Source organism: Electrophorus electricus, chromosome 3 (genome assembly GCF_041902795.1).
Source record: "Electrophorus electricus isolate QZ-2024a chromosome 3, ASM4190279v1, whole genome shotgun sequence".
NCBI classification, from domain to species: domain Eukaryota; kingdom Metazoa; phylum Chordata; class Actinopteri; order Gymnotiformes; family Gymnotidae; genus Electrophorus; species Electrophorus electricus.
The window spans coordinates 34,905,598-34,926,915 of NC_137499.1; the positions used below are offsets into that span (position 1 = coordinate 34,905,598).

At 40.9% G+C, this 21,318-nt stretch overlaps 1 protein-coding gene across 2 annotated transcripts; it reads right to left on the reverse strand.

Annotated features, from left to right (window-relative positions):
- Nucleotides 1–16,086: 16,086 nt before the first annotated feature.
- On the reverse strand, nt 16,087–19,811 carry LOC113569896 (BEN domain-containing protein 6). 2 transcript variants are annotated; one of them, XM_035528652.2, is made up of 7 exons: nt 19,452–19,811; nt 19,239–19,337; nt 18,922–19,023; nt 18,708–18,813; nt 18,141–18,388; nt 17,246–17,432; nt 16,087–16,948 (listed from the first exon to the last, which is right to left on the reverse strand). In XM_035528652.2, exons 1-7 carry the CDS (start codon nt 19,644–19,646, stop codon nt 16,815–16,817), a joined length of 1,071 nt encoding a protein of 356 aa, XP_035384545.1. In that variant the 5' UTR covers nt 19,647–19,811; the 3' UTR covers nt 16,087–16,814. The 2 variants fall into 2 exon arrangements, with proteins under 2 accessions (XP_035384545.1, XP_026853797.2); XM_026997996.3 differs by having other exon boundaries at nt 18,964–19,023; nt 19,452–19,807.
- Between the last annotated feature and the right edge of the window lie 1,507 nt (nt 19,812–21,318).

Consider the following 21,318-nt stretch of genomic DNA (forward strand, 5'->3'; position numbering starts at 1 on the left):
GATATCGGACATTTAAATTAAGAGGTACTCTACATAATATTAACAAAGGCTGAATCAGTGTAGTAAGAAATAAGAGTGTACTAGTGAGACTAGCATAGTAAGAAATAAAAGTATAAGTTTAAATATAGAATCACATATGCCTTTGTTTTCCATAGTCCTCTTGGGTAAAACCATTACTCTATTTCATGTGCTAGAAAAAATCTTCTAGAAGATAAAACGATAGAGAATTGGCTGATTAAGGAGAGAGAACAGTGTTGTGAAGTTTGCTGCTGTCCAAAGGACCGCGCGGCCTAGAAACCGAGCCTCGACCACACCGCGGGTTGTTTCGCGAGAGCACCCGCCTCGAAAAAGGGTTCAAACCCGATCGGCAGCCATCACTTTAATCATAATCAACGCGGCTAAAGAGGAGTAATGGAACCCGCGCGTTGGGCGCGCCTGTGTTCCGCCACAGATTAGCCCGTAATTTGCATACCGCCTTTCTTCATCCCCGTCGCCACGACGACAGGCCGTCCTCCTCGGACACAGCCAAGCGTAGCCTCCGGGGCCGCTTTGACAAATGGCCAACCGCGTGCTGCTGTCTTTGGGACCGAGACAGGGCAGCGCGAGCGACAGTGATTGATAGCCTGACGGGGTAAATAGTGCAGAACTTTTCGGTTTTTTTTTTTTTTAATAGGAGTACAAGAGGTGTTTAAAAATCGGTGTAATGGAGAAATATGAAGCCGTGAGGAACAGCAGAGGAGGAAAGGGCGCGCTCGGGGCAGAAAGAGTGGGTGGTCAATGTGTGTGTGTGTGTGTGTGTGTGTGTGTGTGTGTGAGAGAAAGACAGAGAGAGAGAGAGAGAGAGAGAGAGAGAGAGAGAGAGAGAGAGAGAGAGAGAGAGAGACATCTGTGTGTGTCTGTATGAAAAACAGTTGACGCGTTCCATGCCTAATACTATACTTTAGTCTAATCAGAATATGCTCTTTCTCAGTAAACTTTGGAGCTTCATCATTCTCACCACCACCACCATCCTTGTTTGCACTCTCCAGTAAACACAGGCACTGTGGTCACAGTCCAGTCCACCTGAGCTATTTTGTATTCTGCTCCCACGGCTGTTACGCTAAGAGGCTGTTTGTGAATGGCCTACACCATCTATAACATGCTACCATACCTTTTCTTTTACTGCAGTAAGCATCCAGTATGATGTCATGGCTTCGGCCCTCTGGAGTCCGTAAGATGAGATGTTTCTGGTGAATGAGCCGCAGTCAGTAAAGGCCTCTGTACGGGCCTCTGTACATTTGCCCCAGATGGGAGAGCCTGCCATTCATCCCAGACAGGCTTGGCCCACATGTTTTCTGCTGAAGGATGTACACATGGGTCATTCTCTGTGTAGCTTGCCAGTTTAACCCACAACAAAAATAGACTGCATAGCTAATGGGCAAATTAGGCCTACGTGGCTTACTGGAATTCTACTTAATGTCGTTTTCCAGCTTTAGTACACCTGATTGACCTATTCATTAAAAAAAAAGTTAGTGTGTTTAATGGAATCTAATGGCAAAAATGATCTATTAAGGAGAATTTACCATTATCACGCTCTGCACAAAATTCTGTAGTCTTTAGATGGACATTAACCATGCATGTTTTCTGAACTGCAGTTAGTCCAACTCCCCCTCACCCCTCACTGTCACATACATGCCACACACACATTGTTCATGTACTGTATGTCCCATGAGCATGCCTGTGTGTTTGTATGCAGATGAGTGTGTAATAAGGCAGGATAATGAATTCATTACATGCTATCTGACACCATTACCATAATAATGCCAAACACATACATCAGCTTGCCTTCAACTACACGCCCCACTTCACTCAGCTGGACACGCGAATCATGTGACAGACCGAGCCGGAATAAAGCCAGAGAGAGCACACTGATTTCATTCAGCACTCTGGTATACTGGCAAGATCTGTTGCTAATGCATTATAATTCTATAATTTACATTATTTCCTTTTTTGTTGTGTGTGCTCGTGTGTTTGTGCATATTTAGATGTGTATGTGCATGTGTATTATATATGTAAGTCTGAAAGTCTGAGTGTGTGTTGTGTCGTTGTTGGTGTGTGTGGGGGTTTAAGACTATAACCTCATGTAAAAGAAAATGATCAGACCTGCCTCACCTGCAGAAGAACAGAAATTGGACAACAACAGAGGAGGAAAACTCACAGCAAGAGCCAGACTGCATAATGCTGTTTGCTGTTTCAGGAGGATTTTTTACGCAGAAACAGATAGGAGACATTAGTAGGAAGAATGGTGCAGATTTTTCCTGGCTTCTCATCTTTCGTCAGTGCCGTTTAATAATTTGCTCAGAGTGACGGGGTTAACATGCTATCAGAGTTATCTGTCGTAAGTGGCCGAGATCTATTATAGCTATGAAAACACAGCATCACTCATTTATATTAAAACCCGGCGTCATCAGCTGCTGTGCCGTCCATCAGCTAATCCCCGACCGCATCTACACACTGATAGGATATGTTGGGATATGTTCCTGAGAGAAAAGAAAGCAAAGGAAAAGCTATTGGCTCTTGAAAGTTATAATATCAAATGAAATGATGGACTGAACGTGAACTGAAATTCACTTAATTTCTTGGATTGCACACAGTTTTGTGATTAGATGTTTACACCATAATAATAATAATTATTATTAGTTGTAATAATTATTGTTGTATTAGTTGTATTATTAGTATTAGTTATAATGTTGTTTAATGATATTTAGTAATTAAGTAATTAGTTTTGACAGCAAAAGCTATCATTCTAAGGTGTTTAGGATGCTATATAAAAATAACTAATGCTGAAGAAAGAGTCACTGTTAGGGCTGGACTACAATAACTGGTGAGCTTCCAATATTCGGCAGTGGCTGGGAAGTCAACTCAAGCGATACACTAACAGCTGTATTCATTAATATGACTAATTAAAATGCAACATCCCTTATGGCTCTGTTATAAGATGTGATTGAATATGACAGTGATCAAGCTGTCAAAAAGTTTGTACCTTTAGTTGAATTCAGTGGTGAATACATGCGCACCCATTCGTGTACAGGAGCTCATTCTGTGCTATGTCCAAAGGTATACACACACACACACACACGCGCACACACACACACACACACACACACACACACACACACACACCCTGGAGACCAGTGCAGCCTAAACATACATCCTGTCTCCAATCAGCCACCTAGGTGTCATGTTTCTTCAGTTAGCAGAACCCTGCCAATCAATGATGCTCAAATCCCTCTGTGTGTGTGTGTGTGTGTGTGTGTGTTTAAGGGAGAGAGGGTGAGAGACACAGCACACATGGCCTGCTGACCTGGCACTTCCATTTATTACATGAGTGAAGTTAAATTGACCGTCATAAAGACTATATGAGCACACAGACCAGACACCAGGCTACTGGCAGCACACAGACCTGAACATGGGCGTGCTATTCTCATGTAGCACAAATAAACTCTTGACAGTTCCTGTTGGCCAGCCATTGCTGTGACCTGTACTTTCTCTAAGCCTGAGGATGTGGTTTGGTAATGGCCTGTTCCTGTTCAGGCTAAAAGCTAAAAAATGCATTGGATAATCGATCCAATGTCTTATATCATTTTATCATTAGTAATAATGCTAATACTAATACTAATAATGCTAAATAATCATGCTTGGCAGTATTTAATGATGACAATGTTTCACATGCAGCACACACAAACACAACACATGCACACTCACATGCACACAGCAGATGTCTTTCCAGTCTCTTGTCGCCAGCAGAACTTTCTGTACAAACAGCAGGGGTCACTCAGCGACCCTATGAAAGGTCAAGGGTCAGGTTCCCAGCCTAGGGTAGCCATGGAGACAGCATCTGGAGAGTGGCAGCTAGGGTGGAATACTGTTGCCCTTTCAATCTGTCCCTCACATCTCCAACCCCTGAGCACACACACACACACACACACACACACACACACACACACACACACACATACCTATATAAAAAGGCTATAATATTCCTGATTTTTCAAAGCACCCTTTATTTACTCACTAAGAGATTCTCATTATCTAGTGTATATATATATATATATATATATATATATATATATGTGTGTGTGTGTGTGTGTGTGTGTGTGTGTGTGTGTGTGTGTGTGTGTGTGTATTTGAACATATGATGCAAGAAATGCAATTTAGCTGCAATTCTGTGTGATTATAATTTCAGCTAGAATGCTGTTCTTTTGGATATGTTGCTTAAAAGGTTCAAAGCATAATTAACCTGAATACACACACACACACACACACACACACACACACACACACACACATACAAATAAACACCAATCACCCACTTTGAGTAATCAAGTCTATTACCCAGGTGACATCACTGTCTTATAGAAATGAGTGCCAGTGCCCGTAACTCTTTCTATGAGGGTGCAGATGGGGGTTGAAAGGATTCTTCCTCACCACAGCACTGAACCATGGAACAGTGCTGCATTATGCTTTTTGCTGAGCAGTGTCCATTCTGCCATGCCTAGAGGGGGACATTATGGTCAGGTCGAAGGTTACGGCTGCTGAGAGCTCATGGTACCGATGCGGAACAGCTTGTTGGGTGGCCTCTCCCTCAAAGAACATTACTGTCCACTAAGAACACGATTACAGTCCTATCAAATTCATTAGCATTAGCTGGTAATGTAATTACATGCTATATTTGTTAGACAAAATCCATGCTTTCACAGACACAGCATGGACTGTGGAGGGAATGGTGAGAGCATGATACTTTGTCTCCAGCAGATTTGTCTGTGTACCACATGCTTTGCACATGGTTGATATGGTTCTGTAGTGTTGCACTTTGGGTTAAGAAAGTTATAGAGCACTTCAAAGCCCTAAAGAGATGAGAAAGCCTCATATGGACTCATTTGTTTTAAAGAGATGCACAGGCTGAATCACCACCAACTCTTGCATTTCCGTAGGAGTGCAGTGGGTGTTGCATATTCAACTTAAAAAAAAAAAAAATCTACAATCTACAGTAGCAGATTCATTTTAAAATTATAAAATTATATATATATATACACACACACACACACATACACACACACACACACACGCACAAACAGCACATTTATTAAACTTAGTTATTCATGTTATTTTATAACTACAAATACTTTACTAAATGAACACTAATTCAGACAAAAACATATTATTAAATGCAAGTGACTGTCTAAATTGTTCTCTTCTGCAGTTTGGCTTAATTAAGGAGGCCAGGAGAAGTATATATAGTGGACAATTAATGCTTAGCTTAAAGTCAGGATAAAGTTAGGACTCTTACTAATGATACAATTAGAATTTTATTCGTTACATTGGTTTATAGTAGCCATCTGATTCTTATGGTGATTGTGTGTGCATGTGCACGTGTGTGTGTGTGTGTGTGTGTGTGTGTTTGGCACGTGTGTGTGTGTGCGTGCGTGTGTGTGTGTGTGTGTGTGTGTAACCCCTATGAGTCTCTGTGCTGTATCAGGTGTCAGATAGGGTGAAGGTAGAAGACAGCTATATGGGGGGTGTTTGATGTTACTGTTGTAAATTCAAAGAGGAGGCTGACAGTGATGCACGTGACAGGTCTGTGTGTATGTGTGTGTATGCTTGTGTGTGTATGTGACCAAGCTGTAATTGCTGTAACCTAAGTGTTAGACAAACAGCACTTTTGCCCTGCTGCTATCAGATAGCAAAATCTCCCTCTACACACGTTCACACATAGACAGACACACATACACACACACACACACACACACACACACACACACACACACACACACACACACACACACACACACACACACACTTTCTTTCCCTCCTGCAGTCTTTAGTTTCTAATCTGTGCGTGAGGCCTGTCACTGTCTCAGTAATGTCAAAGTAATCTTACACACACACACACTCTCTCTCTCTCTCTCTCTCTCTCTCTCTCTCTCTCTCTCTCTCTCTCTCCTTCTTCTCCCATCAGACAGACTGCCCTATCCAGCTCAGACAATAGTCGGACATTCTCACATTCCAACATGCAATTTCCATTGACATCTTCAGCACGCCTTTCAGCTTGCCATCTCAGCTGTCAATCACACCACTGAATTATGGCCTTTCTGAGACGCCATAGGCCTGGTGGATGGGCTATCACAGGCCTGCTGAATTCAGCCTTTGTGAGTTTTTGCACTCTCTCTGTGTGAATGATCTGTGTTTGAAAGGCTCTCCCTTTCTCTTCGCTCATCTGAAGGGCTTGACCCTGTCACCATAAAACACCGACTACACTCCCACCGAATCAAACACACACACACACACACACACACGTAATACCAACACTTACTGTATGTATATGAAAAGCACATGAATTCTATCATTTGCAACACTTCAGAGATGAAAGGCCCCAGCATCTTCCAGTTGACTCTGTGGACAGCCATGGCTCAGGGTAGTGAGTGCTGTCATAACATTGCTGATGGAAAAAAAAAAAGATACCAAAACAATATGTCATGTCCTGGGCATTTCTTTGCTATGATGCTAGCACAGCACACTGGTAGTATGCCATAGACACGGTGGGGGAAGCTTCTCATGTGACCATGCTGCACCAGCACAGTGTTGTGTGATGCTGTGGTTGTTTAGAAAAGCTAGGTAAGAGCAGAGTGAGGGAACTGGGGAAAGGCCTGGCAGCTACTAATGCGTGACCTGATGATGTCAAAAGGCAGGTCTGCCATGCTGATCTCTGAAGCACCATGGCACAGCCGGGCACCGATCTCATCAGCACCAAGGTCTTGTTGCCATAGCGACCATGGCAATGCCACTTCGACCAGCGGCCAGTTCAGAGAGGCTACCGACATAAACAAGGGTTTAGAAGTAGCCAATTGAGGTGGAGAGTAATAAAGCTATATGAGAGGTTTAAATCCTCGAAATGCCATTGTTTCCAAGCTGAGCTTTGGCTTGCACAGCCACTCACTGTAGCTTGGGCAATCGAATTAAGAATGAGGATACACTGTGTGAGTGTGTGCAATTTGCATTGAGAAGGCAAAGATGTTCCCAGCAGTCCAGAGTAGTTGCCAGAAAAATAGATATCATTATGGAACTGTTTGATATGCATACTGACATGCTCAGGCTCCCCATGCTCCCACACACACACACACACATACACACACACACACACACACACACACACACACACACACACACACACACACACCCACACGTGCGCACACACACACACGCACACACAGAAGCACCTGACACTCCATCATGATGTCGTCCCTGTGCCTCCCGGGGGGCTGCAGGCGCGAGCCAGCGTCAGAAACACATTACAGAGGAGAGATTGAGGAGCCAGAGGCCATTATCTCTTCTCTACAGCACAGCACAACTCTCCTCCTGCAGAGAGAGCCAAACAGTGAGAGAGAGGGGGGGGGGGGGGCAAGGAAGATGGGAGAGAAGAAAAAGGGAAAGCGATATAAAAAACTGTGTGTGTGTGTGTGTGTGTGTGTGTGTGTGTGTGTGTGTGTGTGTGTGTGTACATATATGTTAGCAAGATATTTTATTCCTTACTTGTTGACAAAAAAATGACTTATATGACAAGAACTCAAATAAAAGGAAAGCAAACATCCCACTCAAAGTCACCTGAACGGTGAGGGTAGCTGCCTCCTCTGAGACATTGCTTGATTTCTGGGAGATTATCTAACGGCTTTTAAAATGTTTCTATTTCCTATTGTTCTTTTATTGGGTTTTCTTTTCTGCATTTTTTTTCCATTTAATTGTTTACCATGAGGCACAAAATATAATCTGGTGTGTGATATATCATTTTGAGTGTTGACCTTTTAATTGTATTGATGACTCAAATGTAGAGTGAAACGTATGATAGATTTTTAAGGTATTGATGTTTTGTCAAAGATATTGACATCTTTGTATTTTTAAAAAATATATATTTTGTCAAAATAATGTTTTATAGTCATATTAAGGTTTTATGGCTTGACATTTTAAATGACACTTCATTGATGGTTTTTAGACTTATTAGAGGCTATAAGTATGGATGTTTGAGAACTTTATTATTAATATTATTAAATAATAATAATCATTATCATCGTCATCATCATCATCATCATCAGTTGCTTCTATTTTAATTGTGGCTTACATTAATACACGCCATTTTCATATAAACTTCTTCAGTATGGCATTTTCCTCTTTAGTTGCAGCATTCTGGTTTTTTTTTTATTATTATAGCTGTACTGTTAAAATATTTAAGCAAACATGAATTTACTCCTTTGGCATGAGAAAGAAATATTCAGAGAAAGCTTATCTTATCATCAAGATCATAAATTTAAAAAATATATGAAATGATTACCATTACACTAAACAGTGAATGATTTAATTCATTAAATACATTTTATTAAAATATTGGACTGTGAAACTAACTAAACTAGGTAACAACTAAGCCTTTTAGATTAAATTGCAAGGGTTTCTAAATTCGTGCTTTTGAAGATCTCCTTTGGGTATCATATATTACGCTTCAATGCAGTCCCTTTGAAAATGATATCATATAATCCTTCTGTTGAAGGACTGTGTAATAACAGAGCTGTTTCTGTTTGTGTGTGTGTGTGTGTGTGTGTGTGCGTTTGTGTGTGTGTGTGTGTGTGTGTGTGTGTGTGTGTTCAAATGTACGTGTGCGTATGGCACGTCCGTGTGTGTTTCTAGACACTGCAATGGCCAGTTCAGGGCCAGGCAAGGGTCATAGACCAGATCCACCAGGCAAGACAGATGTCCACTACTGATTTCATTTCATCTGGAGATAAACTACACAACACTGCACTGAAGGGGCAGGGAAGCAGGACGAATGAAAGCTTGTAGATGTGCAGAGAAGGCCCCTTTATGTCACATATAACCGCCTCATTCTCAGCTCTGACATGTACAATGACAAATTAGGATTAACCAACGCCTCCCGCTTTTCCAGCTGCGAGCGATCATTAGGGAAAGATGGAAGTTGTCCTGTCTTCAACCGGCGACGGGATAAAGGTGCTGTTAATGAATCGTCTTCGATGGCCTGATTACGGCGTGTTTAGAAACACACAGCATGGTCATGTGAGCAGGACCAGTGTTGCATTTTGACAATGGCATCAGACATTATTTCGATAGTTTTAAACAGTCATGGAAATTCTGTCACAAACTGTTTGGAACCATGATGAAAGAATTCTAAAGTCCTGCAAAACATATTTTTCTTGAGACTTCATACATTAGTTCTCATACAGTTAAGGTCTAAATGTTGCTTAATACTCAAATAGCATTTATATTTAAAACTATAAATAAATGGTCACATTTTCAAATTTATTATGGATTGGAATTTAAAATAGACACTTCAATAAACATGCTTCAAAGACAATATTTTAAATATTTTAATATTTAAGTATAAATAAAAAAAATAAAATGAGGAATAAAGTGCATAAACTTTTAAAGGACCTGGAGATGGCCAAATCCTTTAACTAATTTATTATTATGATTTCTTTAACATTGTGTTTGTCAGTTTGACCCAAAAGTTCTCTGACACAACATCACAAAATCATAAATATAAAATGACAACTGTCACATGTGAAGTTCGCCGCGCTTGACTTTACCCCGCCCCTCAACAAACTCGAAGAGTTTTGATTGGTCACTTGATAAAAGTCATTCATCATGACTGAACATAAACCAACGCCAGTGCTTATGACAGCTGCCATGTTCTCTCACTGTATTAGAATCACAAAATGACAGAGTCTGTTGGTGAAAGTGTTACTGACAAACATTTAATCAAGCGAAATGTAACATCAACAGCCAGAAGGGACTTTCATAATGAGGAGTAATGAAACCAGCCTTCTGGAGGTTTGGAAATGCATTCCGCTCAATATTAACCCTAACATGCAATGACTGCTGTCCGTTGTGCACTGGGAATAATCAGAGCTCTGCATTTATGAATTAAGATACCTAGGTGTGTCAGACTCTATAGTTATGTTAGATAGCATTAAAGCGTGCTGAAGTATGCTGTTGATACCATGAAAGAGATGTGGCAAAGAGAAAGCCCAGATTAGAATGTGTGTAGGTTTGGAGGGAATAGTGTGCAGACCGTCAAAAACAAAAGAACACCGGAGCAGAATCTGCTGGAAAGGTGGAATCTGGTAGCAGAACCCCTGCACTGAGGATTGAAATAACAGCTGCAGCTTCCAGAAATTGCCTCCTTCAGCTGGGTTATTGCATCAGATGCACGAGCACGGCAATAACTTATTAGCTAAATTGGGCCATTTTTTTCCACACCATCCCATCTTGTTACTGCCCCTGTTCCTCTTTCTTTCTTTCTTTCTCTCTTTCTTTTTGTTTCTTTCATTCTTTCTTTCTTCCTTCTCCCACGTTTCTCAGCCCTTTCACCTGAAGAGGCCTAAAGAGGCCTGAGAGAGAGAGAGAATGGTAAAACAGCAAAAGGGAAGAAGATCAGAGGACAGGACAGGATACAGCAGCACTGAGCCTCGTAAACTGGTAGGCCTCAGGCACCTGGAGCCACCAAGAACTGAACCAATGCAGGAACAAAGAAAATGGGAAAGAGAGTGAACTCTCTCTCTCTCTCTCTCTCTCTCTCTCTATATATATATATATATATATATATATATGGGAAAATATATAGGAATAGTAATGGAAAGAAAGTGATAAAAAGAGAAGGGTGCAGCTGCTGCTCTGCCCCATACACAGGAAAGGTTCTGGAGAGCGAGAGTGTCTGGGGGTGTAAAGCAGTATTTGCCCCCGGGGGTATGTGGCAGGGCAGGGGGGAAGGTGGGGGTCTCGACCCTCATCAATCTCACTCAAAGCCACAGTAGAGGGCCCCAGCCCAGGGGCACAGACAAACCCCCCCAGCAGCCTGTTCCATACAGGGGCCACGGAAGAGACCCTGCTATTGTACACAGCAGGAGGATGACACACACCAACGGCCCGGAGCTGACAGGCAGGGAAGCTCCTGTGGGTGAGGATGGAGGAAGAGAGAGAGAGAGAGAGAGAGAGAGAGAGAGAGAGAGAGAGAGAGAGAGAGAGAGAGAATGAGAGAATGTGTAAAAGAGAGAGAAACTGTAGCAGTAAAAAATGTAAGCAATGATTTTAACATAAGTGAAGCTTTTAGAAGAAGTTCTCAGAAGTTCTTTTCTGTCAGTGAATCCTTATTTCTTGTATGTAAAGATCAAACCCACACTGACTTTATCACAAGGTTTGGATAAGATATTTTCAATATGGAATGTCAAATCAATTGACTAATTCCATCAGAAAAATGATAAAAGCATTAGGATAGAGATTATTTAGGGTGAGTGTGTGTGTGTGTGTGTGTGAGAGAGAGAGAGAGGGGGGGGGCAGAGAGGTTGTGTGTGTAGGAATGTGTGCTAGGATGATAAGGAGGATAATTAATTTGTTTTAATTAATAGTGAAAATACTGCATTGTGTTCCAGGAAGAAGAGTATCACACACCTCCACCTCCACCCTCAACCTGGGTGTAGGTCAGTGGCAACTGCTTTTAGTGTCACTTTTATCTGGAATATTTGACATAATATAATGATATAACACATAACCTGGATATTACTGTTCATAACAAAAATTAAAACATGCACACAGACACACAGACACACACACACATGCACGCATGTACACACACACACACACACACACACACACACACACACACACACACACACATATATATATATATATATATATATATATATATATATATATATATATATATACACACACACTTCAGTAGCGCAAAGCAGCAGAGGAAAGATGCCCACGATCTCTGTCGGACTTTATGTATTTTGCGTATGAAAAGTAGAGTGTAAAGTCCATTATTTTTAGTGACTGTTTTCTCATATATAAACAGGAAAGATATATAGAGAGGGAGAGAGAAAAAGAGTCAAAAAAGAGAATGGCAGAGGACAAGGACCAAAATGCAAAAATCAATTTGCCAACTAAAACAGATGACCCTAAACCCTGCATGGGGCCGGTAATGGTAGAAGGCCCTCCCACGGTAAATTCAATTTGCCCAGCCCCACCAACTCAATTTGTGCTTCCATTTGGGGGCAGGAAAGAGGAGTGGCGCCACGGGATCAAACGTCCCCACGGCCCCCGCGGCTCCTCTACATATGTTCCTCTTCCCAAACCTAATCAGACTGCTTTCATCTGGAAGGTTTCTCTCTCTCTACCTATCTCTTTCCTTCTTGCTCTCCCTCACACTCTATTTCTCTCTCACACACACATTCTATATGGGACTGAAGACGCAAAAACCACTTAGTCACCAGTGAGTTAAACAGCAGATGAACTTATTTTTAGTGTGAAACAGCATTTTCACTTTGGAATATTTATCCAGTTATTCTAGATATTCCTTCTCTCTTTTGCTCTCTCTCTCTCTCTCTCTCTCTCTCTCTCTCTCTCTCTCTATATATATATATATATATATATATATATATATATATATATATATATACTATATATATATAGTACATTCTATTAATAATAATAATAATAATAATAATAATTATCTAATAATAATAGTACATTCTACATTATTAAACATGCAAACAAGCATTCTAGAAACCTCTGCTTTGACCTTTTAAAATTCTTTAAGGGCTAAACAAAAATGTAAATGTATGTTCACTAAATCAATGCAACTACACCAATGTTTCTACTAGTACAAGAACTGATACTACCCAAGACAAATGTACATAGATAATAGATTTAGATTCATATTTTTATGTTCTGTAGGGTACATGTTTTTGTACTGATCCATAAATGTCTGATTCAGTTTAAAAATTCTAATAAATATTGTTCATGCAAATAGGAATGATTACCATAAACTCCCGTTTCTGATGGATTCTTTTGGTAAAAATACAGTTAAAATAGTTCAAAAATCAAGTTTTATTGGTTATTAAATGATGTATATGCTGACAGACACACTGTGAGAATTCCTATGTGGTTATGTATTATGGATGACTATATTTTACATGATGTTGTAAACAAAGAGGATATCAGTATAAACAATAAGGTGTAGACAGTAATTAATATATGCAAGCTTGGTTACTTGAACTGACTCAAAGAGCCTGTGGATAATTTAAAATGGATAAAAACTGATTCACTGGGCCATATTTCCATTATCATTACACCACATATGCCAGATGAGCAAAAACCACATGCTTGGGGGGAAAAAAAACTGAGTGAAAGGTCCTTAAATGCAGTAGTTACACTAACAGACTGTTATATCCAAATATATATAATCAAGTAGAATCAGACAGACTTCAGCTGAATCTCCGCCCCTTTCGCTCACTCTGTCTCTCTGCATTTTCCCTCTTGTGATTAGGGAGTCTCTCTCTCTCTCTCTCTCTCTCTCTCGCTCTGTTTGGTTCTCTTCTCTGATTGCGTAGTGGGGAGCTTTTCTCCATTGCTATTGGCTCTCTTTCTCTTGTTTTCTCTCTTTTTTCTCTCTCCTCTCTCTCCCTCCCATGATGCCTGTACTTGGTGAGCAGGAGCCAGAAGTCCGTCCAATCATTGTCTGAGCTATCAATCAAACCTGACGGGCCCAAGCGACATGAAAAGAACCCTCAGTGGCAGCCATTAACTGAGTGCCCCCTCCTTCCCACCCTCTCTCTCACTCTATCCCTCTCTCTCTCTCTCTCCCTCTCTCTTGCTTGCTCCCCCTCTCTCTCAGGCCCCCACGCTTTGTTTTCCTTTCAGCAGACAAAAACAGACTGACAAGATGGAGGGTTGGACATTAATCAAACCGCCCCATGGAACCACCTCTTCCTCCAAGATAATAAATAAATTCCACTCCTCTCATTGGACAGATGCTCATGTTGGTTGTAACCCTCTCTGCCTCTCTCTCTCTCTCTCTCTCTCTCTCTCTCTCTCTCTCTCTCTCTCTAATTTTAAGGGTCCTCATCTGCTCTCAGGCAGGGCAATTCCCCACAGATCAGAGGAGGGCAGGTGTTCTGCTTGCCAGCCGAGACCAGGCACCCCCTTTTCCTCTCCAGGGGCCAGTGTTGCCCTGACAACTGGCCAACCTGTGCCCCAGCCTTGCTCTCTCTCTCACTCTCTCTCTCACTCTCTCTCTCTCTCTCTCTCTCTCTCTCTCTCTCTCTCTCTCACCGCTGAACAGCAGTTACTGTGTTTGCTGATGGCTAACAGTCAACCCTATGTCTCTGTCTTATTCCTTCTTCTATAGACAGATATCTCTTTCTTTCCCTGTTTTTCTCTCGCTCAGGTTGTTCTGAGTGTTTTTTACTCTTTGGCTGAGCTCTCTCTGACAAGTAAATTATTGCTTTTGAGTGATTTTGTGATTTTGAGTAATGTGTGTATACATTTGTTGTCGGCATGTAACTGCTTCAAAAGCACACTCATATTCACTAATGTAAATGTATTTGTACAATTTGCACACTTATATTCACAAATGTACATAAATGTACACTGAAACCGACATTGAAATCATATACCAAGTCAGTGTATGGAGAGAACAAGTACATTTAATTATTGAAAATCCCTGAAAATCACCAAATCACTTCCTGTCCTCTAATGTACTGTATGTAGAGAAACAGACAAAGAAGGTCGTAGCGCACAAAGACAAATTAATCACCTGGTTTATCTATGTTGTCCCATTAGAGTGACTGTAGGCACTCTGATGTGTGAGCTGCTTGCAAATGCCCAGCCAATATTAGCTGTGCCTTTTACTCATCATAGTTAAGAAATCATACCTATGTGTGTGTACCCTGAAAAGCTCGCGTGAATGACAATATCTTTAGTGTTTTCCACTGTCGGGGAGGATCTCCCCCCCCCCCGACAATATTGGACCTGCTCCTGACGGGAAGAGGAAGACAAATGGAAAGTTAACATGGCACATGGCGGTGTATAAGGACGCCACAACGGGTTCTGCGGCACCCTGCCTTGCAGGGCATTGTGGGATATGTCTTTCGCCAGAGCCACCACTCACATGACATATCACAGCACGGCGGGAGTTGTATGGATCTTCAGGAGGAGGTGTTACATCAGCGTTCCCCAATCGTTTCATTTCTGTTTTCCTTCCGCCTGCCCTTGACCAAGCTCATTTGGAGTCCTACTGCGGGATCCATGTGTGTTTGTGTTGGCCCCCTTAAAGAGCATGAAGGGTCTGAAAGGAAGTTTATTGAGCCCCCTGTTGCCAAACAGTTTAGATGTTACCAAGCTATGTTAGGACAGTTCAAAAGAGAGTGCCTTCCTTTTAGCAAAAATCAAATAGCAATAGCAAAACCTATTTGAGATATCAAATCTTTCTTTGTTTGGAACTGGATTAAGATTCTGGCCAAACTCGGTGTCTACACTACGCAATACAAGCAAAGTGGTTCATGAAGACAGGACACTAGATAAGGGAACGACACAATGAGGATGTCTAAAACTGTAGCTACAAAAGGAGGCCATTGATTTCCTGTTAGCAGATCTCCTGTCTGAAAATGGAGGAGGGGGGGGGTCTCTAAGATGGCTGGATCGGTGAAGATATGGTTGCAGTACCAAACTGCTGTTTCTCAGAACTCCGATCTGTTGTATCATTGACACCTAAATGGATTAGGTTCATGTATCACGGATAATGGCCTGGCCCATAGCGTGTGTGTCAGTGAGCCGGTGTGTGTGTATGATAAGGCCTATTGATTATGTACCATATGTGGTTCCCACGCCATCCTTTGTCCCCAGTCTTCAACTGTTTTCTTTTTCTCATATTAGCAGGGGGGAGGAGCAAGGCAGCACAGCTGGCTGGTGCAAGGATGAGTTCCTCGCGAGCCGGCCGCCGGCAGCTCCTGAAGGGCCCCTGGGTATTAGAAGATGGAAGGGAAACTTAGATCTTAAAGTGAATAGCTATTAAACCTGTAATACAGATACAATTCCTCCAAATGTTTAACATTCCTTGCTCATCTTTGGTTGTTTTCATACGACTGGACTACATCAACAGCCTTCAGGAGCTTCCTCATTTTACGATTGAACTATTATTTTCAATGAATAGTTGTACGGTTTTTCATTTAAAAAGCATGGACATCTTTGTCATATAATGTCAGTTTATTAAATATCATGAAGCACGAAGGCCATGGGGATTAAACTTATCAGCAGCATATTTTACATTTTTAAGTGTATTGTGACGTAGCTGAGGTTCAGGCAAACAGAAAACTTGTTTCCTAAATCATGTAAAAATGCCATACTGTTGTTTAGTAGTGAAACTCACTATTTATTGGACAATCATAGGCTGAAAGATGAAATTGGACCATCTGACACAAATAAGGCTTCACAGGGAGAGAGTGTATAATTACAGCACATAAAAATGAAGTATTATGATCCCATTACATGTGTAATTCAACATTTCATTTTATTACATGTAGCAAGTGCCAAAATGTCTGTTCTTATACAGGACAACACTGTTTTCCGAATAACAACCAAAGCTTAATTTGCTGTTTTATGCCTAAATAACTATGCAAGCACATGTATTTTTAACCAAAAATCAAGAAACAACCTCCAACAGTGCTGGACACTTGAGAAACCATGACCTCAGTTCTAGCTATCATGAAGCTGCAATCAGCAGTTTTGTTTGGTCAATGTGAAACAATTTTACAATGTATGTAAGACATTCCACATCACAAAGAATAAACTGCATTAACAATAATAACTAGGAACAGAGCAAAGAAAGTTTTCAAGAGAAGAATTTCATTTTCTTCCATTCATTCAGTGGTCAAGGGATAGCACTGTTTTAATGAGATGTCAATCTTCTTGGGACTAACTGTATCCACACCCTCCTAAGGCTCAGCCACTGGCTCCTCACATGGGTTTGGCTTCTTCCGGAGCCTTTTGGCTTCATTCTGAAGCTTCTGTCGAATGTAGCCCTTAATTTCAGAATCTGTCTTTCCAGGGAAGTAGCGCTGCACTGCCCCTGTTGAGAATGTGGAGATATTTATGGAAAGTTAGAAACCTAAATTCAAAATGATCATCTACATAAAGAATGGGAGATTATTTGAATAGTGTTTCTGCATGGTAACAGGGGAAAAAAACATGGAAATGATGTCTTATTATGCTTTCAGTAAGAAATTAAATAAGAAAGCCATTACAGAATATGTAAATGTATAGCTAAGTCTTAACTGGCCCTGCATAAACATGTTGACACTCAACTTGATTAGATCACAGAAAATAAAAACAATTTTTTGGGCAAAGGGACATTAAGGGAGCGTACTCAGAATAGCCTGGATTTCATTGGCAGGCAGTGCTGGTTTGGGCTGGCCCCTCTTGGTGTTAACGGCACCGGAGATGGAGTGTGAGGCCAGGCGGTCCCTGTCGTAGAGGCCCCGCAGAAGCTCGTTGGTGAGCTTCTGTGCCGTGGTGCCCGTGTTACAGCGCTCCAGCAGCTCCACAGGGATAAACTGGGAGGGGACGGTGGAGCGCGAGGTCACAGCCACTACCCGCAAGCCTGCTCTGGGGCTTTTCCCATCAGCAATTTATGAGAGTACAAATCCATGTAGCATGGATTTCTGATTCAAGGTCTGTCATGGGTATATATTGTGGTTACATGAATACACATAAATTTCAGATTGATGCGTATGTGTGTTTTGGCTTAAAACTAGTGCATTTAGTAAAAGAGTTCAGTTATTTAACCTTGCATGTCAGACTGACCAAAGGCATGTTTTTGTTATAATGCTTTACTTTATTTAATATAAGCATTCTTGTTGCAGCAGAATATTTTTAGGCTCCTCTGAGTGAAACTGTCTGGAGTTGCATTTAACCAGAATTTCCCCCCACAGCTACAGATGGCATAGTTAAGACCTGTTTTAAAATATACAGCGCACGCTTTTCTTCTAAACTGCACATCACTGAACAAGCAGCTGAGGGCTTATCTTTGGTTTTGACAACAGAATTAAATTTACAGTCAATATACATAAACAAGGTCCCAGAAAATTAAATGTAATTCAATTTCAGACAGAAGATTAATAAATTGACTTCTAAACTGAACCCTGAAAAGAAATGCGATGTATTTTTTCCTTTTAAGAGTGTTAAATATGTGAGAAACAAATGAATCATGTCCCTAAGACATTGGCCAGATCTATAATAAGACAACATTACAGATAGATTACCTCTTGGAAATGCGCCGTTTCACTTCTTAGTGTCTCGCTGTTTCTCTCTTGGCCACGCCCCTGCTGAGAGGAGCCTTGGCGCTCCACCCTCTTATCTTTCTTGACATCTGGGCCAGATATTTGACTTGGGGCAAAGTTTCCCTCATGTGTTCCTGGAATGCTGGGGGTTGTATTTACACTGCAGCAGTTTAACCACCCGTCGCTCTTTGTGACCAACTCTTCAAGATTTTGTGCCAACCTTCCACATGCTGTTTAGAACAAGGCAACACAGCTATGGGGATTAGTGAATTACGTAAATTAGAGAATGACCCGGATTTTGGAAGTAGAAAACATTTGTTGGCAAACTTATATTGAACATATAATGTGCTAATTATAATATATAACATGCTGAACATATTGTAAATCAGAATCTGATTAATTTTCTCATTTCAAATGACTTTTTAAAAATAAACATGCAACTTCAAATTGTTGCTATAGAGCTATGAAATACATATGCTTGTAGAAGTAGGTAGCATGCATACAACTAATCACTGATCCCATTTATGGACATCGGACAGTCCTGCAGACCTGTGAGAGTCTTTATTTGCTCCCTGAGGCTGTCTGTCTCCCGCTGCATACTCAACACCATGGCGATAAGTTCTGATCTGGAGCAGGTTTGGAGATTTCCTAACACCTGGAATGATGAGTACAGCCATGACAATATGCCACGACCATGCACAGACCCTTCATGGATAAATGTGAACACATGGCTAAAATGTACTACTTTTTATATCATGACTACCTCATGATCTTTGGTGCGTAAAGTGTGTTGAACTGACTGTACCTCCATAGTGAGGTCACCGTCTCTTATGGTCAGTTCTGCTCCGTTATCAGTTTCAAAAGTCTGTTTCACAAAGGGAATACAAAATGCAGTTGTTAAAGACACCTGTACATGAACATGCTTTAAGGGAAATATTCAGGGGTTATCTTTATTAAAGAGTTCAGTACGTCTCAAAGATCTGCCTAATCAAACAAGCATGGCACATGTAAAGCTATGAGCAAGTCAGCAAGGAAATTAATTCAAATGATCAGTTAGTATAAAAGTAAGGAAAGCCTGACCCTTGTTATTAGTTTCAAAGGACCAGCATCACATGGTCTGATCTCTTCTGCCCTGCCTATGGCAGGGCGTAGCTGTCGTCTTATCTTCGATGGTCTATGCTGAAAAACAATTGTTATAATTAACAACATGGGTCTCCCAGGGGTAGCTATCATATCGGCGACAAAAGGCTAATGCTTACATCGACCGAAGACTTAGAACTGTGGCATACTTACTTCAATCGCTTCATGCTGAGGTTGTTCTTCATAGCCTTCGCATGCGTTATTTAGAAGGCGTTTTGCGGTTGTTTTCCTTCTCATCTTTCGTCCATTATCCGTTTTCCCCACTGAAAAGCTGCCCGATTCTTTAATATGCTGATCATGGCGTGGCTGAGGTCCGTGACAGTCCGATGACTTCTCACGTGTGGACATAAGTAACAGGCTTCTCACCGTTCAGCGAGTCCAAATTAAAGAGTATAAAAAGAATATCTTAAACAGCTGAATGTTTTCAGCGAGTATCAGAAAATCTGAATTGTTGCATTCATTTTTTTGTTGTTCATCGGATGACTGGTTGTATCAGCAACTAACAAGAATTCTTTTAGAGCTTTTCCTTTTTAATGCCCCGAGGCGGGATTAATAAAAACTGATATTGTTCATAATCTATGAATATATTAATAGGCTAAGTGTATCTGCCCTTTTTTCTAAGTAGCATACAACTGCTTACATTTCCGTGAAAAGTATATTATGAAAATGAATCTAATAAAATACCAGAACCTGAACATTTGGAATCATTTAAGCAGTACATTTTGAGGAAAATATGTTAATGATGATATAAACTTTATAATTCCTGATTTTCCATTTTCTTCAGAAACCACAATGCTCTCTCTCTCTCTCTCTCTCTCTCTCTCTCTCTCTCTCTCTCTCTCTCTCTCTCTCTCATTTTACATTTTGACTGTGTGTGCACAGATGCTGGCGAAAGGTTGAACAAAATTTGACCTTAGTCAGTCCCAGGTGCCCAAGGGTGAAGACTAAGTGTGTCCGGAAACACCTGAGGTTCTGGAAGTGGACATTAAACAGAGATTCCAAAGGGAAGCCAGAGAGGAGAGAGGGTCTCCAGAACTAGCTGAAGGTGCACTGGCCACTCATTAACAGGACTAATGACCAGAGTAGGAGGAGATGAAGGCTATTAAAGTGCCTGCTTGCTAGCAGTAGCGATTTAGATGGGGTCACTGTTTAGATCCTTCTTTGCTTTTTTTTTTTTTTTGCTTTGCTTTTATTTTATTTTTATTTATTTTTTATTTTTTTGTAGTAAGGAGGTATTATGGCCATTGCATTAATGAAGTCATTTCTTATGTGAGAAGTGAATCTAGATTTATTTCATTTGTTACATCAATGATGATTTTTTGCAATATAAAGTATTTCAGTTTCAGACTTCCATAACAGTAGTTTGTTGAAACTGACCTCCATAAATCCAAAATTGCATCATATAGGTAAATGTAATGTCTTGTCTAGTAAATTGTTTAGGTGTGATATTGGATGTATGTAGTAATCACATTAATAATTCATCAACAGACATAATAATTATTCTGCCAAGCATTCTATCCTATCGCTTCTCTACTTTAATGCGACTTCCCTTGGAAATGATTTGACCTGCTATTTTCTGCTGATATCAACAGAGTTTAACAGCTTCTCTCATAATGGGTTAGAGATTTAATGAGAGAAATTGCATCATGCAAAAGGTGAAATTCATGTCTGTATATCAGCAGCTAGAGAGAGATGCTCTTACTGCCAAGCACAGACCATGAGGCAGCACCAAAAAAAGGCACCAAAGTATAAACAGGCTAATTTGACCACACTAAGGCTAACGTGCAACTGTTCCTCCTACACATCAAACTGAATCCATGCATAACTTGCATAAAAAATTTAAAATCTTTTGGTCCACAGCAGCATCAGTTCTCTCTCTCTCTCTCTCTCTCTCTCTCTCTCTCTCTCTCTGTCTGTCTCTCTGTCATTCTTTCTCCCTGCAGTGTTTCAGAGTAAACAAGTAGATAGGACCATAAAGAAAGGGGTCATGCATTGGCATTGAGTGAGTTTTGATTGACCA